Source organism: Typha latifolia, chromosome 5, assembly GCF_019914945.1.
Source record: "Typha latifolia isolate L0001 chromosome 5, TyphaL0001v2, whole genome shotgun sequence".
In the NCBI taxonomy this organism is placed as follows: Eukaryota; Viridiplantae; Streptophyta; class Magnoliopsida; order Poales; family Typhaceae; genus Typha; species Typha latifolia.
This window is the reverse complement of record NC_133090.1, coordinates 14,815,766-14,835,332: the sequence shown is the minus strand read 5'-3', so window position 1 is coordinate 14,835,332 and position 19,567 is coordinate 14,815,766. Positions and strand designations below refer to the sequence as shown.

At 39.0% G+C, this 19,567-nt stretch overlaps 3 protein-coding genes across 3 annotated transcripts; 1 reads left to right on the top strand and 2 right to left on the bottom strand.

Annotated features, from left to right (window-relative positions):
• Nucleotides 1-653: 653 nt before the first annotated feature.
• On the bottom strand, nucleotides 654-7,605 carry LOC140788612 (adoMet-dependent rRNA methyltransferase spb1). Its single transcript, XM_073137943.1, has 11 exons — nucleotides 7,023-7,605; nucleotides 6,376-6,423; nucleotides 6,133-6,288; nucleotides 5,989-6,035; nucleotides 5,542-5,698; nucleotides 5,391-5,452; nucleotides 4,516-4,708; nucleotides 4,349-4,438; nucleotides 3,573-3,721; nucleotides 3,311-3,440; nucleotides 654-1,972 (listed from the first exon to the last, which is right to left on the bottom strand). Exons 1-11 carry the CDS (start codon nucleotides 7,494-7,496, stop codon nucleotides 953-955), a joined length of 2,526 nt encoding a protein of 841 aa, XP_072994044.1. The 5' UTR covers nucleotides 7,497-7,605; the 3' UTR covers nucleotides 654-952.
• A 1,578-nt stretch (nucleotides 7,606-9,183) lies between these two features.
• On the top strand, nucleotides 9,184-16,464 carry LOC140789741 (uncharacterized). Its single transcript, XM_073139546.1, has 8 exons — nucleotides 9,184-9,673; nucleotides 10,241-13,454; nucleotides 13,599-13,674; nucleotides 13,824-13,891; nucleotides 13,988-14,053; nucleotides 14,149-14,238; nucleotides 15,195-15,371; nucleotides 16,214-16,464. Exons 1-8 carry the CDS (start codon nucleotides 9,336-9,338, stop codon nucleotides 16,247-16,249), a joined length of 4,065 nt encoding a protein of 1,354 aa, XP_072995647.1. The 5' UTR covers nucleotides 9,184-9,335; the 3' UTR covers nucleotides 16,250-16,464.
• A 306-nt stretch (nucleotides 16,465-16,770) lies between these two features.
• LOC140789737 (SNF1-related protein kinase regulatory subunit gamma-1-like) lies at nucleotides 16,771-19,488 on the bottom strand. Its single transcript, XM_073139543.1, has 7 exons — nucleotides 19,302-19,488; nucleotides 19,037-19,200; nucleotides 18,870-18,959; nucleotides 18,421-18,582; nucleotides 18,218-18,300; nucleotides 17,759-17,950; nucleotides 16,771-17,458 (listed from the first exon to the last, which is right to left on the bottom strand). The coding sequence occupies exons 1-7, from the start codon at nucleotides 19,486-19,488 to the stop codon at nucleotides 17,077-17,079; spliced, it is 1,260 nt and encodes a 419-aa protein (XP_072995644.1). The 3' UTR covers nucleotides 16,771-17,076.
• Between the last annotated feature and the right edge of the window lie 79 nt (nucleotides 19,489-19,567).

The window sequence follows — 19,567 nt, the reverse complement described above, 5'->3', positions numbered from 1 at the left end:
ATATCCATATGGATCATATATCAAATATATCTATATATTTCAAATTTATAACTGAAATTTATAGCATAATTAATAAGCATATAGATAAAAAGCCAACTATATTCATTAAATTTTAATTTATATTAATATAAAGATATTAATGTTCAAACTAAAGTCTTCGCTCAATTGCTTCTTCGTTAGAATGTGGAGCTGCAACACTTGTATGACTAATTACTAGCCCGATTTACTCGTGGAATAGGAATAAGTTTATTCTATAATAAGCTTCTTATTCTGGTATATTAACTAAACATCTTATTTTATTTTAGTATACTAATTTAATATTTTTTTCTAATCTTATTTTGAATAAATTTTTTGCGATGTTGTAACCCGCATATCCGTGACCCCGCACAGGGTTTTGGAGGATAACCCCGCATTGGGAATAAAATCTCGCACTGCATGCGTACAGGGGGCTGCTTTAAAAAAATCTATAGCATTGTATGCAGCAAAAGTATAGAAAATCCCTACTTCGGTAATATTTTAAACTATATTATTATAAGGATGTTAATTTGGATAGTTACAGTTGTTCGATCAATACTTTGGTCACCAATTTGACCATCATACAATGTGGTGCGCTTCGCAAAACTTGCGGGACTAATTACTGTGGCCAAAGTGCGGATTCAAATGTTTGCACTGTAAACTTGTAAAGCTTGAAAAGGGCAAAAAGAAATACATCAGTCGGTAGTTTCTCTGCAACATGCGCACCGACGCTTAAATAAAATACAAAATAGAAAGAAGGGAAGAGAATCAAAAAACATCGAACATAATTTGTGTTTCCACCCTCAATCCCATAACAGCTACTATTCCTAAGATAATTGCTTTATCTCTCCTACCAAAAATTGACATGATCAAGGAAACCACCAGAGAAGTTAGAGAAAGCCATTGCTGCTAGCAGAAAATTGTGTCCTTACGAGGATCAACCATGCTTCCTCCCCTTCCCTACCTTCGTCCTTTTGCCCTTCTGACTATTTCCCTTCCCCTTAGCAGCTTTGCCTTTCTTAACCCCGCCCTTTGCAGACTTTCCTGTACCACGAGACCTCGCATCCTTCTTCATCCGCCGATCCACTATCACCTTCCCTTTACCACCCTTTACTCGGACTCCTTTTTTAGCAACTACATACTCCTTCTGAGGCTTCTTGGGCATTGCTTTTTTGTAAAGCTGGTCAATCATCTTCCTCTTTGAGCGTTCTGATATATCAGTCTGATCAGAAATGGAATTTGCCTTATGGCGAGCCTTGTCCAGCTTCTTCATCGCAGCCCTCTTCTTCCGGGCTTTGGCCTCTGCAACTTTCTTTGCTGGGCAAGCATCAATCTCTCTAAATTGTGCCTTCATGGCAGCAATTTCCTCTCGTGTCACTGGCTTCATAGGTCGGCAGTGTTTCTTTTCCTCCTCGTCGAACCACTTCGGCAGACCTTCATCATCGAACATGTACTTGTTGTAGGCATCATCAAGAATTTGCTCCCTCTGCTTTTTCCTCAACATTTTCTTTGCATAAGCTAAGATCTCAGCTTTCATATCTTCATTCTCTTCCTCAGATTCATCAGAGGATGAGGATGAAGATTCGTCACTTGCTTCCATAGGCTCTGCTGGAACAATTTCAAAATCATCTGCTTGTGTACGTGCTGCTTTAGAAGATTTAAAATCTACTTTTTGAATTTTCGGGGGTTTAGAATCTTTTTGGTTTGTTGTTTTCTCTTGCTTTTTTGACTTGTTGAGCAGTTTCTCCTCTCGTTCTTCATCACTGTCAATCTCCTCAAACACACCTTCCCCAGCTGCTTCAGCAAAGACGTCTTGACTGAACCATTTTTCCATGAGTTGCTTTGGTGTTGGCTCATTTCCCTCATCCAGAGGTACCACAAGAGGATTTGATTCTTTATCCTGATCTTGATCATAATCATGATCTGACTGAATGATATTGTCATCATCTTCACCTCCCTAAAAGGAATATCAGATTAAGAAACCAAAATATTAGAGAAGTGAAAAAAAAAAACCCTGCACAGAGACAAAAATACATTTGAAGAATAACTTCCCACTAACTAGAAAAGTTGAAGGTGTCAATATGAACAAAAGTATAGAGATGACCATTTATGCCAATGTTTTTGCAGGATGAACAGTTGAGGAAAAAACAATTTCTCAAAAGACATCAGAAGCTGCCCCAAATAATGATCCAGAACAGATAATGAAATTAAAAAATGTTAAACATAGTCTCGTAGTTTCCATGTCAGCAATGAAATGTATCATCCTCGTGCGCAAGCAGCACATGGCAACCAACATCATTTAAGCGAAGCCTAGAAAGGTTTGGTACTTCTTCATTCCCATGAACAAGACAGAATCAGAAGTGGACAGAGAGAGTGATACATAAAGTATAAACAGGTACTTACAGAAGAGAAAAAGAACGGTTGCAGGGAAGACAAGATGGTGACATCTTATTAAATGGTAGAATGAAATGTTCTCTTTTAGTGGGAGAAGCAGGAAGACATGGAGGGAGTGGTGGTTCAAAGGGGGAAAAAAAGAGGCAGCCAAGTTTGGTAACATCCTCTACTTCTCTTTCATCACATAGTTTCCTCTCTCAGTTTGTTCCTTTGAACTGCTATGCAAATATTTCCCGTGGTACCACTAAGGTCAATATCAAGCAAAACTAAGGAGGATGGAAAATGGACAATTTTATCCAAGGTTCCTTTTTCGTAATTCACCCCTATCTTCTTTTCTTTTCCTTCACTTTGCACTTGTAACATTCCCACTGAACTCAAATGCATGACTTTAAATACCAAAAACTCAGAAAGGGGCATCAAAATATCAATGCACATGTCTATGATGCCCATCAAAGCTGAAATTATCATGCTTCCACTGAAAAAAGGGGGCTAAATACAAGTAGTTCTCCGTTAAATACATAAGAGATATTACTATAACAGAATACGAGCTTTAACCAGGCAATAATTAACAATAACCAACACCTATTTAATTAGAGAACTATGCTTCATCTCATATCTACATTCAGTTTCATGGAGTTGCAATATGATATGATAGTTTTAGAGGCAGTAAATCATTTTTTTACTTAACTTGTGCAGAAAATTTCGGCCAGGAAAGTCACGAGTGAAATCAATTATCCATCTCTGGTATCTACCAAGATATTGGTAGGTTTAACAAAGCAATAATCATTTCAGTTACCTGAGTGTACTGTGCATATAGTTCAAGGAATAAAAAGGTCTGCTATCATTCTAACTTCACAAAATAATGTTCAATATGGTCACAGCTGAAAGTTCAAGACCACACCTCCAGCAAGTCTGCATCAGCATTTGAAGCATCCCTTTTTGGGCGTTTGTATTGTTTGGCATTACCACCCTTTCTAGTTACATATCGTTCATAGGCTTCGTCAAGCATCTCCTCAAGTTGATCATTATACCTGGTTGAAGATTTCAGTGAATCACATTAGATACATTAGTTACTGTAACAGAAAAGCATAACGAAAGAGAGTTTGGCCAACATTAAATAGTAACATAGCATCAAAAGGTTTGGCTAAAGAATTTGAATTTACCGTCTCTGTTCTTCATCAGAGTCCATTTCATCAGATGAATCTTCATGGGGTACAGCTTGTGTTTCTTCATTTTCACTGTCTCCAAAATTACCAGCACCTTCTTCCTCATTAAGCTCTGCGGAATTGACAGCTAGCAGTTCTTTCTTTCCCTGTATGAGACAGGGAAAGTATTTTTGGCAGCATTAACAAATGAGAAAGATATTGAGCTAAAGCAATAATTCATGAGAAAAAGATGATATAGGTGACGTGCACTTCCATGTAATTCACTTTTCCAGTAAGTTCCAGCACCTCTTTTTGTAACTTATGTAGAAAATGAACATAAAGGAAAAGTTATGTGGAAACAGCTAATGTTTGCAGTAGCTAGCAGAATTATCACCTAAGTGATACCAACTATATATAATATACCAAACACAAAAGCCAAACACCAACAAAAAGACAAGCACCAAGCCAGTTAGAGGAAAGGCCAACTAATGTTGTCATTACCTAAGACAAGTGATGGTGAGAACAAGGAAGAGACAGCAAAGGTACCAAGTAACCCCACTAATTTCGCTTATAGATGGAAAACAAATAATACTCTCTTAAACCATATTGACATAATATCCATATTCTCTCTTACCCAATTAAAATTACAAACTATAGTGCTTAAGCTATTTTTCCCTTTTTCCCTTTTTCTCTTAAAAGAAAGCAGGAATTACTTATGCCACTAACCAACCCACACCATTCAGAATAATGCAAAATATCTTAAATAATTACAATCATATGGATGTGCTGTGAACCTTGATGGAGGACAGAGAAAACAACTCGCGATCAAAGTAACTATCTTCTGTAGCATCGATTTGCATTCCCAATGCCTTGCGTGCTTTATCCTGAAATCCCATTAAAGCATGAAAAGAGCTCAATACAAATATCTAAATGCATGCCAAAAACATCAATAAGAGTGAACCTTGGCTCGGCGTTTTGCTAAGAGCTTTTTTGCTCTCTTTTTCTTTCGTTCTAAAACATTTGTTAACTCTTCCATTTCATTCAACAGCTGCTCATCCTCATTGCCTTTTGCTTTTGAGTCGACTTCAATGTCATCAGCCTTTGAAGTGATTTTCTCTGTAGATGACAAAGCCTTTCTTATGCGTAATCGCCACCTAATGAAACAACAGGTAAATATAATTCACTATTTGGAAAGGATAGTTACTTGCAAATCTTACTTCTATATATTTGACATGTTCCGGTGCCTCAGAAACCAATGTATAATTCACTACTGAATGCTATTGATTGAACATGCCTAATAATATGAAACAGCTTGATGCTGTTAAATCCATCCCAAGCGAGCTCTTGCTCATATAATTCTTAAATGCTGCTTGGTCCAATGTGTCAGAAGTGAACCTGCTTAGATCTCTTAGCACTTAAAATAAGATGGGCAAAAAAGTGCCCCCTCACTTGCATCTAGAAATCAAGTCAACCCTTTCGACCCACTTCATTATGATAAAGTATGTTACTTCAAATAGGAAAAACTATCCATTCTAGTACCATAAACTCATGAATCACATTATTGAATAAAAAATCATTAGATTTCTTCAGATTTTATAATATGAACTCAAAACATCTAAGAACATAAAAAAAAAGTTTGAACCTCTTCACTTGTACTAATAGCAAACTTATCAGTCAGTTAAAATAACCCAAGATTCCAAATCTAACTTATTTTCTGAAGCAAAAGATTGAAGTTCCTTGCATGCGCTTGATTGGAAATAAACATAAAATGTTGCAACTTACAAGAAAGGCTATGCATAATGCTACATAAAAGGTGGATGAAAAGAATGAACTTACTTCAAAAGATGTTTGAAGCTATTCTTATCCAGGACATACAAATCCTCACATAAAGATTTAACCTGAGAAACAAATGAAAACCTTGGTCAGATGACACACCAAAGCAAAACAAATAGTCAATTAATTCACAAGCTATCAAAGATAGCATTACCTCATCTGTCGTAAACTCGTGGTTCTTGATAGCCAAACATGCTGGATCCTCAAATGATATGGCATTGACTGAACCAAGAAAATCTAGCGGTGCCTCTGACCATATAAAATTTGAAGCTATACCTACTTTCCATGGCATGCTACTTCCATCCTCATAGCTGTTGAGAAGAAATCAAGTCATAAGATAGTGATATGGCATTTGAAGCATTACAACATCAAACACTATAAACTGTAGCATTGTTCTTGGCCCTGTCATTAGTCCAATTAGAATATTAGATTGCCCTAAATTGCCTTTAAAACTTAAACCCCAACAACATCATATAGGTTCAGCTATAAGACCCATACCAATTCAAAATTAAAATAAAGATACACTGGTTGCTGTTAACCTATCATGCATTTCACAACTATTGTGGCATATAAAACCAATATGGTCTACCACAGAGCTTACCCTTCACGATTTCTCTTCTGTTTTGATCCTCTAAGCACATCGACAACCTGCACATTGGATTCAGAGTGATATTATACAACAACAAAAAATGTCATTGTAGATAAAAGATATCTGAAAGAGTTACTAGAAAAATATCCCTAATACCTTAGGGCGGTCTGAAGCCCCTTGAAACAGATGCTTCATATCAAGAAGACGTGGATCAATCTTTGCAGGTGCTTTGTACTTCTGACAAATAACATAAATTTCAGCAGATGTGGAACGACTGGCCACGGGTTTAGTTGCCTCAACTTTCTCAAACAGCTGTTAGCCAGATTAACGAGTCAGGAACATTAGTCAGTAGTTGGAAAGTCTACAACATTTTGGCACTGCAGGAAATGTAAACTACACCTGTTTGAGGCAGTAGATGATTGCACTGTAGTCTTGTGACCTGAAAACCTATTACCAATCAAACAAATCAGATAAAATTATTGAACATCAAGAAAAAAAATGTAATGAGTTCCCTGTAACAATTCAGAGAACAACCACAATTGCAAATGAAAAAAATTAACTGCCTGATCCATCATACGTTATGAGTCTAAGCAGAGCCTCCATCAAACTAAATGAATCTAAATAAAAAAGAGATAGTTTGGATGTCCAACAGGACTTTGAACAAATTACTTGGTCTTTTTTCTGACAAAAGGGCACAGCCCTGTTTCATTGAAACCTAAGAAATTAATCCCCCACACAGAGATTACTTGGTCTCTGTGTATGAAATTGTTTATCTTATCTTAATTAAGAATGAAAGGAAGTTCATTTCTTTCTATGCCAAGTTAGACCCTTCGGATTACAGAAAAAAAGAGGTTATTTCTAGTGGCCGGGGAAAAACTTCTTTCATGAAACCAGATGAAGTAAAAGAAATACATCTATCTACTTTCATATTATTATACAAATTGTTTCAACTATCAACACTCCTAAAAGAAGTCTTTTTTACTACACAATGGACAAAGATTAGTTGTTTCTCATTATTTGATGTCCCGACACAAACAAATCAGTACCTTTGTAATGAAGGAGCCCTTGGGTGACAAGAAATTAGTCGCGAGCCTAAGCGCATCGACCACAAGTGCCGACTGCGACGTAGCCTCCTGCGCCCACGCACCACCAACATTAGGCGACCCATCATGTAGCACGATATCAAACGCAGCACACCCATTCGAATCCATGAGCCTTCGAATCGCAGCACGGCATTTTGGGGTGGTGATATCCTCGGTGAGGGAGAGCGCGCCACGGATAGGGCGGATCGGGCATAGATCGACTCCAAGGACGAAGGACCCCACCGGCGCGTGGCGGACGGCGACCTGGAGCCACCCACCAGGGGCGGCGCAGAGATCGAGGACGGAGCGAGCGGAGGGGAGAAATCGGTACCTGGAATCGAGCTGGAGGAGCTTAAAGGCAGCCCTAGATCGGTAGCCTTGCTCCTTGGCGAGGTGGTAGAACTTATCCTGGCGTTGCTTCCCCTTCGCTTTCCCCATGGATACGAAAGAGAAGAGCAGCGGGAGAGAAGGATTGGCGGAAGAGAAGTAAAAGAGCTAGGGTTTTGGGGTTTTGCAGTTTTGTTGGTGCTGTAGGTTTATTTGGGCTGACTGATTGGATCCATGGACTAAGCCCAAATAGTTGGTTTAGCTCAACGAGGCCCAAGAGAAGTAGTCTTCGATTGGTCCCGACCCGACCGGGCCCGACCATAGCTATGCACATTATTTAAAGCATTATTTTGAGAGGTATATTCTACGGCAGTGCTCGTCCACCCCTGCCCACGAATCCAAGCATTATGTTGCATCATCATCACACTTCTTTTTGGTATTATTCTACGAGGTGCTTGATTGGTCGGATGTACATGTCCACCAGTAAATAATGCATGACGTGGATATGTATATATATATATATATATATACCTACATACATATTCAAATGGAGAAATAGGAAGCGAAGCGTAGCTACAGAAAAGAAAATGCTGACAAGCAGACACAACCGTCCCGAGGACCGTCATGTCGTTTGTCATCATCTTCTGTAGGTCGTAAGGATTTCGGTCCAGGTCGCTAAGGACGATTTGTTTCTTTTCTTGTGCTTAATTCGAAAAGCTCCACAGCAAGGGAAGGGAAGGAAGATCAAATCCCAAGTTATAGAAAATCTCTAGTTTGGGAGAAATGTATAAAGATAATTTTGCTTACCTTTTCTTTTCTTTTTTTCCCGTTTAAGAAAGAGACTATTACTTAAGGAATGTTTGGCATAGTTAACAATATTATTGCATGACAGTGACTAACTCGAGTTCAACAAACCCCTTATTAATGAGTCTTTGTCAATATTACCACCTAACTTGTCATACAAAATATCACCGTGTAGGTGTTCGATCGATGAGGTCAACAAATAATTCCGCCATGCATGACAACAAATTTGCCACCGAAAGGAAAAGTTGGTGCCAACCAACACGGAGGGAAGCAGGAAGCTCAAATCCTTGTTTAGGAGGAGACTCAAGTGAGACAAGCCACCAACCGCATGCAGGTATGCTTGTATAGAAAAAAAAACCCCTTCGCTAAGATTAAAATAAATACAACAATTAACATCACTAGGCTAGGTAAGCATGCACTTTATAGGACATCTGATCTATGCAATGATATATATATTTGAGTGAGTGATTAGCAAGATTTTAAATAGAAAAAGGAAACCTCAGGCTCCTGGGGCCATGCTTATGGGGAAAGGATATATAAGAGAAAACAAACGGACATGATTAGTGCAAGATGGAAGAATGCAAACTAATCACATTGATGACATTTAATCTTATGATGGTACTCGTCTCAAGTTAATCATTGGTAGCATGGGAAATAATTGATTTACTTTTAGATATCTTGTAAATCCTAATCATAAATTATTTAAAACTTGTGCCGAGCTAATCCAAAATTATTGTGGCATTTTGGGTTGCAAAATATACAAACAAAAATCAGTACGGTTTGGGACGAGCACCGTCGGATATGGCAGTGTGTTGATCACAGACGTTCGATAATATTAATCGACGTCGATAGCACGATTTCCGAGAAAGAGATCTTGGCCCCACCAACCACTATCTCTGGGACCCACTGTTATTTTCATTCCTGTAAGCTAAGAAATAACCAAAAAAGAAAAAAAGAAAAAAAGAAAGAAAAGCTGGCGCTGCTGACTGTTCGTACTGTTACCATAGCCAAAGAGCTCTATTTTGGCACTTCTTTTTTTTTTCTCCTCCTCCGAGGACCAAAGCCACAGAAAGAGAGAGAGAGAGAGAGAGAGAGAGAGAGAGAGAGTCGAAGAGGGAGAGAGATTAAACCCTAAGTCTCTCTGCCATGGAGGAGCTGCCCACCTCTCGCATCGCTCGTCGGTCCAAGAAACCGGCGGCGAGGTCGGCGTACGATGACGTATTTGGCGGGCCGCCGAGGTACGCCGTGCCGTTCGCTGGGCGGCAGGACGACTACGCCGAGATCTTTGGCGACGTGGCGAGCTCTTGCTCCATCCCCTTCCTCGATCTGCCTCCGGCGGTGATGGACGGCTCAGATGCTCGCGTTGGGAATGGCGTGGACTACGGCGAGATCTTTGGGGGGTTCGACTTTGAAGACTTCGCGGTTTCCACCGAGGAGTTGTTCGGCGAGGGCAAGAGGGAGGAGATTCCGTCGTCGAATGGGAGGTTTGTCTGCTGAAACCCTTGATTTCTTTCTCTATTTGCTGTTTTTTGGTAGGAAAGTTGACCCCTTTAGTAGCATTTTTTTCCTTTTCGAGAGCAATTCTGGATAGTAGATAAGTTGTGTGTTTGGAGATAAGGTTAAGTGACAAGCTTTGGTGGCATTCGCGACCACCCTTGATTACTGCATTTATAAGTGTCCGACTGTTGGTTTTCTTAGGTAACTGATGGTTGCAGTCTAGATGATGCACAATTTGGTTGACGAAGTGAACGAGTGGGTGCTATCTAAAAATGAAATCCAATAGATGATGAGAGATGGTGCAAGTACTCTATAGGCCTTTTTTGCTGGTACAAAGTAGATTAAGAGTTGAGACATCATGGTTGTTGTTTCCTATACTTCAACCAGGTCTACACTCCTTTTGGTTTATAAGTGCAAATGGGTTTCTCTTTGAGCTCTTTCTTTCTTTCTTTCTTTCTTTCACTGGAAGATCTCTTATTGCACTGTAGTTGGAAAAAGTACAGAACCTTATTTGCTTGACTAAATTTCTGTTGCTGCTCTTTACAAAATGATAGGGTTTCGGCCAAAAAGGGGCTGAATCAGCAGAAGATAGTATCATCTGATTTCCCTCCAGAATACCCGAAAGGAGATGGTGTGCCATACTCGGAAGAGGATCAGTTCTCATCTCACTCCTATCCTTCAGATGAAGGTGTTAGACAATTCAATGAGCCATATAATATGACAAGCCAAGAAAGAAGAGATGATCCAGTAAGCAGAGCAACTTACAGAGCTCAACCTCATACAGAGGCCACCTATGTAGTGGATTCTGGTAACCCCTTACAAAATATACCTCAAGATAATCCTCCTAAAGCTTCTAATGGCAGTATGGTCAATGGGGAGCAAGGGAAGACATGCCCTCCCAGATCTTCCAGTGATAGTGCGAAGAGTTCAGGAAGTGATTCTAAAGCAGATTGGAAAGAGTATAAGGCTACAGATCTTACCTCTGCAAATGGTCATGCAAATGTAAAGAATCACAATCGTTCTTCCAGTAATCATTCAGCATCCAGCAATGATGTGCTTTCTCCTGATGTTCCGCTTCTCAGTGTATCGGAGATTAATCTACGTACACGTCCCTTGCGAGTACCACCACCATCAAGACCACCACCAAAAGTATTACAGAACCTGGAAGGATTGGGAGTGAACACTGATGCTACTACGGTGAAACTCAGAAATAATCATCAAACAAGTTTTGCTGCCTCCTTTTCCAAAAGTCATTCCCTCCAAGAGGCTTCAAAGTCTGATTCACCTTATTTCTTTGATGTTGAGGTGGATGTTAGTTCAGCTGCCGCTGCTTCTGCTGCTGCTATGAAAGAAGCAATGGAATTGGCACAAGCTAGATTGAAAAGTGCAAAAGAGTTGATGGAAAGAAAACGTGACAGTTTTCAAAGCCGAAGGAATCAGGGTCAAGGAAGTAACAAATATGCGAAAAATAAGGAAAGTCAAGTTACTGAAGAAGTAGAGATTTTAAAAGAAGCATTTTCACCAGAAAAATTGGTGAAAGAGCACAAGATTCATGATTTTATGTTAGAGGAAAAGCATAAAGTCATTGGTGCAGCCAAGCCAGCCCCATACTATCACAAAGAAGAACAAGCACCGTCAAGCAATGATTCTCGAGAGACAATACAAAGAGGTAGTTCTAGATCGTCTCAAGCATCCTATAATTTGGAGAAATCTGGGAAATGGAAATCAGATGATGAGTTCTATGAGCTGACTAACAATGAGGAGAAGTACAGAACACACATAGAGGTATCCGAGAAGGAAGATATTGCTGAAAAAGCAGTTATGGCAAAGATTATCAAAGACAAAGAAAATAAAAACAAATCTTCTGAAGTGGGACATGAGGTAGAAGGGAATGAGAAGCTGTGGGAAGGTAATGAAAGAAGTAAGCTGGATGCCAACTATACGGAACTAAAAGTTGGTAATGCACCTTGCAGCGAGGAAGAATTCATGGACAATCCAACCGCAGTCCTAGATGCTTCTGTACATGTGGAAAGCAAACAAGTAGAAGAGGTTCATGATTTTCAGTGTGAGGAAGGCGTGAGGCTAGGAAGTAATCAAGAGAACCAATATACTGAAACGGACATAAATAAGACTTATTCAAGTCAAGAGGTTCCTTCCAAATTGGAAGAAATCAAGGAGATGTCAAACACAATGCTGGATGCTCGTGTGCATGAAGTAAACATCAGAAAAGTAGAAGAGGTTAATGACCCTCAGTGTGAGGAAATTGATTTTCAAGGAACAGCTGAAGAGGCCCTTCATTCTGGAGAGGAGATAGAGAAACAATATGCGAGTGATGGACCTCCTGAATACAGAGGAAGTGAGAAAATACTGGAACCTTCAGAAGCTAGCAAGTATGATGGGATCCATGGAAGTGTCAAGGATGAAAGTAAGCTGGAAGTTGCTGAAGAGGCTTGGGAAGTTGAAGACAGCCAAAAGGGATCAAATTTAACTGGTAGTTTGGCTAATAAAACTGCTATGCAGAATGAGTGTGAAAAGGTAAATAACGGACCTGGTGGATCATGCCTGTGGGAAGAAGAGAAACTAGAAACAACTCAAGTAGCTAGACATAGCGATTATTGTGCTAAGGAAAAAGAAATGGGACAAGCTGAATGTCCCCAGGAAGAGAATGTTGTTAATTTAGAGAGCACTGGATTGGTGTATGAGCAAGAAGAAATTGAAAAACTGAATTTCACGGAGATGGAATCCAGGTCAACTGAAAACATTGCGAAAGTTGAAGCGACTCCGAAAGATGTTGAACTGGAAGAGGATTTGGACAACCTTGAAGCAGCACGATGGTCTGGAGAATTAGAGGAAAAAACTGAGGCAACAGCCGACACTTTCATGAGTAATTACAATGGAAAGGAAGCAAAGGGAGCCCTATCTGAAGATAAGCACAAGAAAGGAGCAGAAAAGGAGCCACCGAAGCAGGAAAGTTATGTAGAGCAAATAGTGCCTCCAAATGAGTATGAGAAAGAAAGAAATGAGGAACTCACAGAAGGTAAAGTGACACTTGATTTCAGAGAAGAAGAAAAGGTGGATGCAGCTACTAATATCTGCAGGATGGCGGTAAATACAAATCTGGATGATCAGCAAGCTACTTTTTTGGAAAAGAGAGTACTAAGGTCAGCTCAAGATATTGCATCAAGTTGTACTGTGACATCTCAAAAGTTTAATTCTGGTATTCGGAGAACAGAAGAAAAGAACAATGGGAAAAAAATAGAAAGAGAACAAGAACAGGAGAAAGAGAGGATGAGAAAAAGAGAAGACGAGAAAGAAAGGGAAAGAAAAATATTAAGAGAAAGAGAACAAGAGAAAGAGAGGGCTAGAAAACTAGAAGAAGAAAAAGAGAGGGAGAGAGAAAGAGAAAAAGACAGACTTGCTGTTGAAAGAGCAACGCGTGAAGCTCATGAAAGGGCATTTGCTGAGGCTCGAGAAAGGGCAGAAAAGATTGCAATGGAGAGGGTGGTTGCGGCTCGTCAACGAGCATCTGCAGAAGCCAGGGAGAAATCAGAGAAGATTTCTGCTGAAGATGTTGAAAAATCATTAGCTGAGAAAGCTGCTAGAGAAGCTAGATTGAGGGCAGAGCGTGCAGCAGTTGAACGCGCAACTGCAGAAGCTCGGGAGCGTGCCATAGAAAAAGCAATGGCTGAGAAGGCTGCTGTGGATGCAAGAGAACGCATGGAAAGATTTAATTCCTCTTTCAAGGAGCATTCCAGGGGTAGTGATCAGGTATATTTTGGGACTATGTTATAATATACTTTGATGTAATCGGTGTAACATGAATAATGCTATTACATTTTGTACACTTCCAATGTCCTCTGTGATTGTATGTCATACATTAGCTGACTCCTCGAATTCTGATTGGACTAGCAGGATGTTCAACAAGTTCCACAGTTTCAAAAGGCATCTTCTAGCAACTCTCAGAATTACCGAGATTCTAGTAACCAAGGTAATAAATAATTTCTGGAAGCATATTCTTTACATTTTCCTTACTATATAAATATTCTAAATACTATCAGATTTCTATCTTCCATGGTGGATCCATATGAAAATCAGGAAGTTGTTTCATGTTTCTGTTCTAATAGTAGTTTGAAGCAGGTGATGGTGAATCAGCTTTAAGGTGTAAAGCAAGACTGGAGAGGCATCAACGAACAGTTGAGCGTGCGGTATGTGTGCCCAGTATAACTGCTTTCCATGCAATTTTGAATGTCGGTATTTCTTTATCATAATTTTTTTCTCTAACACTTTGTTGCTGTTTCCAGGCAAAAGCTCTTGCAGAAAAGAATATGCGGGATATGCTGGCCCAAAGAGAACAAGCAGAGAAACATGTAATATTCTGGGTCATGATTAAGAAAATATTCGGCTAATTGTAATTGTGATCTCCTTTCCATATTGATTTGCCTTGATAAAACTGTGGTTGCAGAGGCTGGCAGAGTATCTGGATGCTGATATCAGGAGATGGTCAAATGGAAAAGAAGGAAATCTGCGGGCATTGCTATCGACGCTGCAATATGTAGGCGTTTTAGTTTATTCAACTCTTTCTTGGATCTAACTAAGTGATCCTAATGAAGCTTTATGCTCGTTAATAGTTTACATTGGCAGCAGTTTTCTTTTATCTATTAAACCAAACAAGTACAAACCAAATTACTATTGCAGTTAAAATCATGAAATAGGACATGTAGTGTAGTTGTTAGCTGTTGGATTTCCTTGGAAATATAGCCATTTTACAGAATATGAAGGATCCAGATTGTCAAGCTCTTTTCTCAAAGCTACATATCCACATTGTTCATTGGTTTTAAAATATTTTATGCATATAAAACAAGTTCATGCAACATCTAGTACCTAGATTGTTGGATGATTTTTCAGAAAAACCATTTCATCTAAATTTTTTAGATGTGCATGGCAACCACGACTGTTTGTTTAGATGTTCAGAATATGTTCCAAATTGTAGGATAATTTTTCAGATAAACCATTTCATCGAATGCGACCTCTCAACATGTATTCTATTTAACTTAGGATTCGCTAAGGCACCATCTAGTCACCTAGATTCTCGACCAAGTAAATTTAACAGGTTATCCTTGGTGACTGACTGGCCAATTAGTCTTGGTGACTGCTTGGCTTATGACCTACGAGCTGCATTATAGAGCACCAAACTGTTCAACTGTTCAGCCACTCTTATCTTGTTTTAATCATATAAGATAGTTCTTTGTCTGAATAAGATTAAGATTCCCCTTTCTCATTTGGCTTTTCTTGACATTATGATAAATTTGTCTTAATGAACTCTGCTACTAAAAATATAAAAATTATAAGGTGGTGCTGAGTAATTTTTCATGATGGTAATTTTTCTTCTGGTCAATATCTGTTCCCTCAAGGAACTTGAACTGAAAAAGTTGTGCTATTTGTACAAAATCTGGACATGCAAGTTCTCTGGTAGGTATTTCACCTGATATCTGCTCTATCGTTTGACAGATCCTTGGGCCAGAAAGTGGTTGGCAACCTGTCCCACTTACGGATGTTATTACAGCTACTGCTGTTAAGAAAGCCTACAGGAAGGCTACTCTTTGTGTTCATCCTGATAAGCTACAACAAAGGGGTGCTAGCATCCAACAGAAGTACATTTGTGAGAAGGTTTTTGATCTCCTTAAGGTGGGTTCCTTTGAATGGATCCTCTATTTTTTTTTTAATTTTATTGAAGGGACCTCTAATCTTTAATAGTCACAATTGTTGATCTTTCATCTTTTTCTTTCCTGGTACTTGATAAAAAGTTTTTAGTACAAGAAATATAGTCTGTTAAGAGCATACATTTTATCAGTTAACTCTACTAGATATACATTTACTTTGATAATAGTATGGCTGATTGGTCTACACCCGGCTTTTCATCTGGGGATGACTGGGCCTAAATACTCTCTGCATTCTCATTTAACGAGAAGTGGAGTGGAGCTGTATGTTCTTGCTTCTTTCCATCCCACAATACGATGATGCATTTTTCCATCCCACAATATGATGATGCATTTAGAGAGATCAAGAGGTCATTTCAAAATCCAAGCTTTCCACCATTGAGTTCCAAAAGCTTTCCATCCCACAATATGATGATGCATTTTTCCATCCCACAATATGATGATGCATTTTTTCAAAATCCAAGCTTTCCACCGTTGAGTTCCTAAAGTTCTTTCAAAAAATCTATATTTGCTTCACATTTACTATATTGATGTGTAGTTTTTTTTAGTACGACTTTTATTTTCTATGCTTTACTGAGTTTATATATTCACTTCGGTTAGTGAAAGTAGATGATATTAGCACCTACAATTTTCCTGCATGGAGAAAAAAGTGCTTACTGGTATGCATTTGCTGGTGCATCAACAGAAAAGTGCATATTATCATGCATGCCTTGCAACTTTATTGTTTTAGTTCAGACAAACTATTCATCTCATGCTTGATTTAGCTTCAATATATCGTACAAATACTTATCAATAGGCTGCATGTTGCAGGAAGCTTGGAACAGATTCAATTCCGAAGAGCGATAGCAAATAGCATATCAACTGTCACTCTTCACCATTTAAGAGTTCGCGGATTATAAGCGGGAAATGTATTTGTAATTTTGCATACAGCAAGTTACGTTCTCTATTTGGATGATCTGCATTATTTTTTCTCTGTAAATGTATAATTAAAGGAAGGTAATTTAGTATGGAAGACAATACTCCATTATTAATATTTTATTTAATATTTAATATTTATTTAATGTTTGTCACTTATAATATCATTTAACTTATGTATCATCCGTGAATAGCTGGGACACTGAGGAAGATTAAGAAGGCATTTCGGAATCAATCTAAAGAAAGGAAGAATCCCAAAGAATCACGATTGTTCGGTAAGCCCAAATTTGTGGAGTCTAGTTTCGTTGATAGTGGACGAGATCAGGACGATCAACTGGATTTTCCTATTAGAACCGGCTGTTCAAAAGGATCCCCTGTTCTTCCATCATATATTCTGCATTCTGATGGAGAAGCGAGTTTGAATTCTCGATGGCCTTTCCTTGGGAATTGCCTAAACAAATCGCATAACAAATCGGAGAATGTTTCAATTTCTTTAATACATAAAAAGAAAATCTGAAGGAAAGGACCTAAATGGAAAATAGATTTTGTCTGCTCTCCTTCCGGATTTTCCTGGTTTGTGTTAACAATTAATAGACGAGAACTTCTCATAAAGAAGTTCCAAAAGTCAATCTCAATGCAGGGAACAAAAATTCTATATGAAATCCACAGAAGCAGTCAACAGAAAAGCAAGGTGTCGCTGGTGCATTTCTTTTTTCAGATAAGAGTCCTCGATAGATACCTCCTGAGATTGAGGAAAATTAGGAAGTTTGAATCATCATTCCATTCTCCACGCGACAGCCCACCTGCTCCAGCGCTGAGTTGAAGAAGCCACCTCCATTGATCCGGGAATCCATGCACGGTGGCGAGAACACAGAGATGACATCTCTAATTGTGATGACACCTTCGACGTGCCCTGACTCATTAACCATGAAGATGCAATCACTCTTAGAAGCCACCAAAGTTTCCATTGCTTTCTTGAGGCTGTCAGACTTCTGACTGGTTGCCGGCGTAGTAAAGCCAGCAAGGAGGTCATTTCTCAGGCAGAGAGCATTGCGACAGACATCAGTTTCTGCTGATGTTTTGATTCTCTGATTGCCTTTTTGCGTTCTTGAATTGATGAATTCTTCAGCAGTGAGAGCCCTGGAAACACAATGTTTCCAATTGCATAATAGCAGCATTGTCTAATCGATAGTAGCAATCACATACATAACAGCATGATTGCATTTCTTTGAAAATTCATATTATAACCTATCAACTTAAATTGCAAAAATAAAGTTCTGATGTTCTTCAAATTTGCCAAGAGGCTTGAACAATTTCTTCTTCTTTTCTTTTAATTGAGAAGAACTAAGACTTTAATTGTTGACCTCCAAGTAGTCTAGAAAAAAAGCATGTTAAGAAAATGTCAATTTTGATAAAAGGCCATCTTATGATCTAACTTACTTTCTGCTGCTGAATATAATATCATCCTCAAATAGAAGATAAAGATCCCTAGACCTCACACAGCCAACCATCGTTCCACTTTTCCGATCAACTACGGCAACTTCATTTATTTGATTCTCCCTCAGGATGTGCAATGTCTCAGCTAGACTCTGATCAGAGTATGCAGAAATCACCCGACCAGCATGCTTGAACCTGAGTGGACAGATATAAGTTAATACCCATACACCTCTTTGCCAATTAGATTACTATTCTCAGGGAATATTCATTGTAACATTTTGCACTGACTAAGATTCAATTATTTATATCCACTTTTTGCTGAATTGAGTGAAATAATTTGTTATGCAAATAAAATTGATTCATGGATTCACATTATGTGTGTTATCCTTAACGAATTTTTACAATCAAATGACCAAAAGCTATAGTACAGTACCCTAAGTTCTCTTTCATCCCCATACTCACCCAAATTCCAGTAAGGACTTCTCTGCAATTTCATCAAACCAAGCCAGTCCACTGGACTGGAGGAGCAACTGCAAAACTGCATCCTACGACAACAGTAACATCGTCAACTTTATTAAAAAGAAGCGCTTCTTAGAAGACTTTATTTCACCATCTAAACATGCGTAATATTTCTTCAATAGCTCTAGAAACTTTTGTAAAATTACCTGTGTGACAAAGCCAACGACGACGGAGTTCGATGACTCAACAACTGGTATAACATTTAACCTGTTGTGCTTAGCGAATAGCAGCAGCGCATGAAAGAGTGTCTCATGTATGTGAATGGGAAAGAAGGGTTCCCATAAAAATAACTTGGCCAACTCCCCTATCTGCTTAAATAGCCACAAAGTATACCAAACTGTTAACTTCTAGTAGTGCAGTGCCCCTGTTGTTTTCAATGCAAAGTTATACAAGTTTATCAAGGAAAATCAATTCAAGGACTAGCAACATCTCCATCCAAAGCAGACGACGAATGTATCATCTAATTTACGAAATCTGTTCATATTGAGCTCCAAATATATGGAACTATGATCCTGTTGTAAATTAAGACAAATACATTTTTTATTTTTCCCAGAAAGAGTTAGATCAGGATGAAGGTTGATTGCATGTTACATACCTTTGTTTGCGCGATTGAAGACGTATGTTCTAGCACCGAAAGAAACCCATGATCACTAATCTTGGATTCAGCTCTCACTTTATCTAACTCCTAGCAAAGATCAAAAGGAACACATAGAACTGGAAGGAAGCCAGAGACTTTAGCACATATAAAGAAGTATCATTTACCTCAAGACACCATAAGACCATGGCCGAGAATTCAATGAAGCCTATATCTCGATCGACAGATTTCTTAAAATCACACCAATCTATAATAATAGCACCGCCCACATTGTTGTTGTGCATCAAACTGATCGCATCCAATACGCAGTGATCGTGCTTTATCTCCAAAACTACACGTTCCAAAATGATAGTAATAAAATATCCCCACTTGACAAGAAATCCCCAGGTTTTAACTTCGGATATAGATGAAGTTGAGTCAAAAGATGCGAACCTGTTGAGGAATTAGGAATGTTGGGGATGGAGGTGATGGGGATGTGATCAAGAAAGGATTTGAGGGCGTAGCCGGAATCGACTTGCTGTTCTTTGCCTTCTCTATTCTCCATCATGTCTTCCTTCTTCTCGACCACTCTACCTTCAGTTGGTAACTCCATCACTTCCTCTACCTTCCTCAGATCCATCACTCTTTCTCTACCCTCCTATCCGACGCGCGGGTCGACGGTTGATGCCACCGCGCCACCTCCGAGAACCCCGTACACG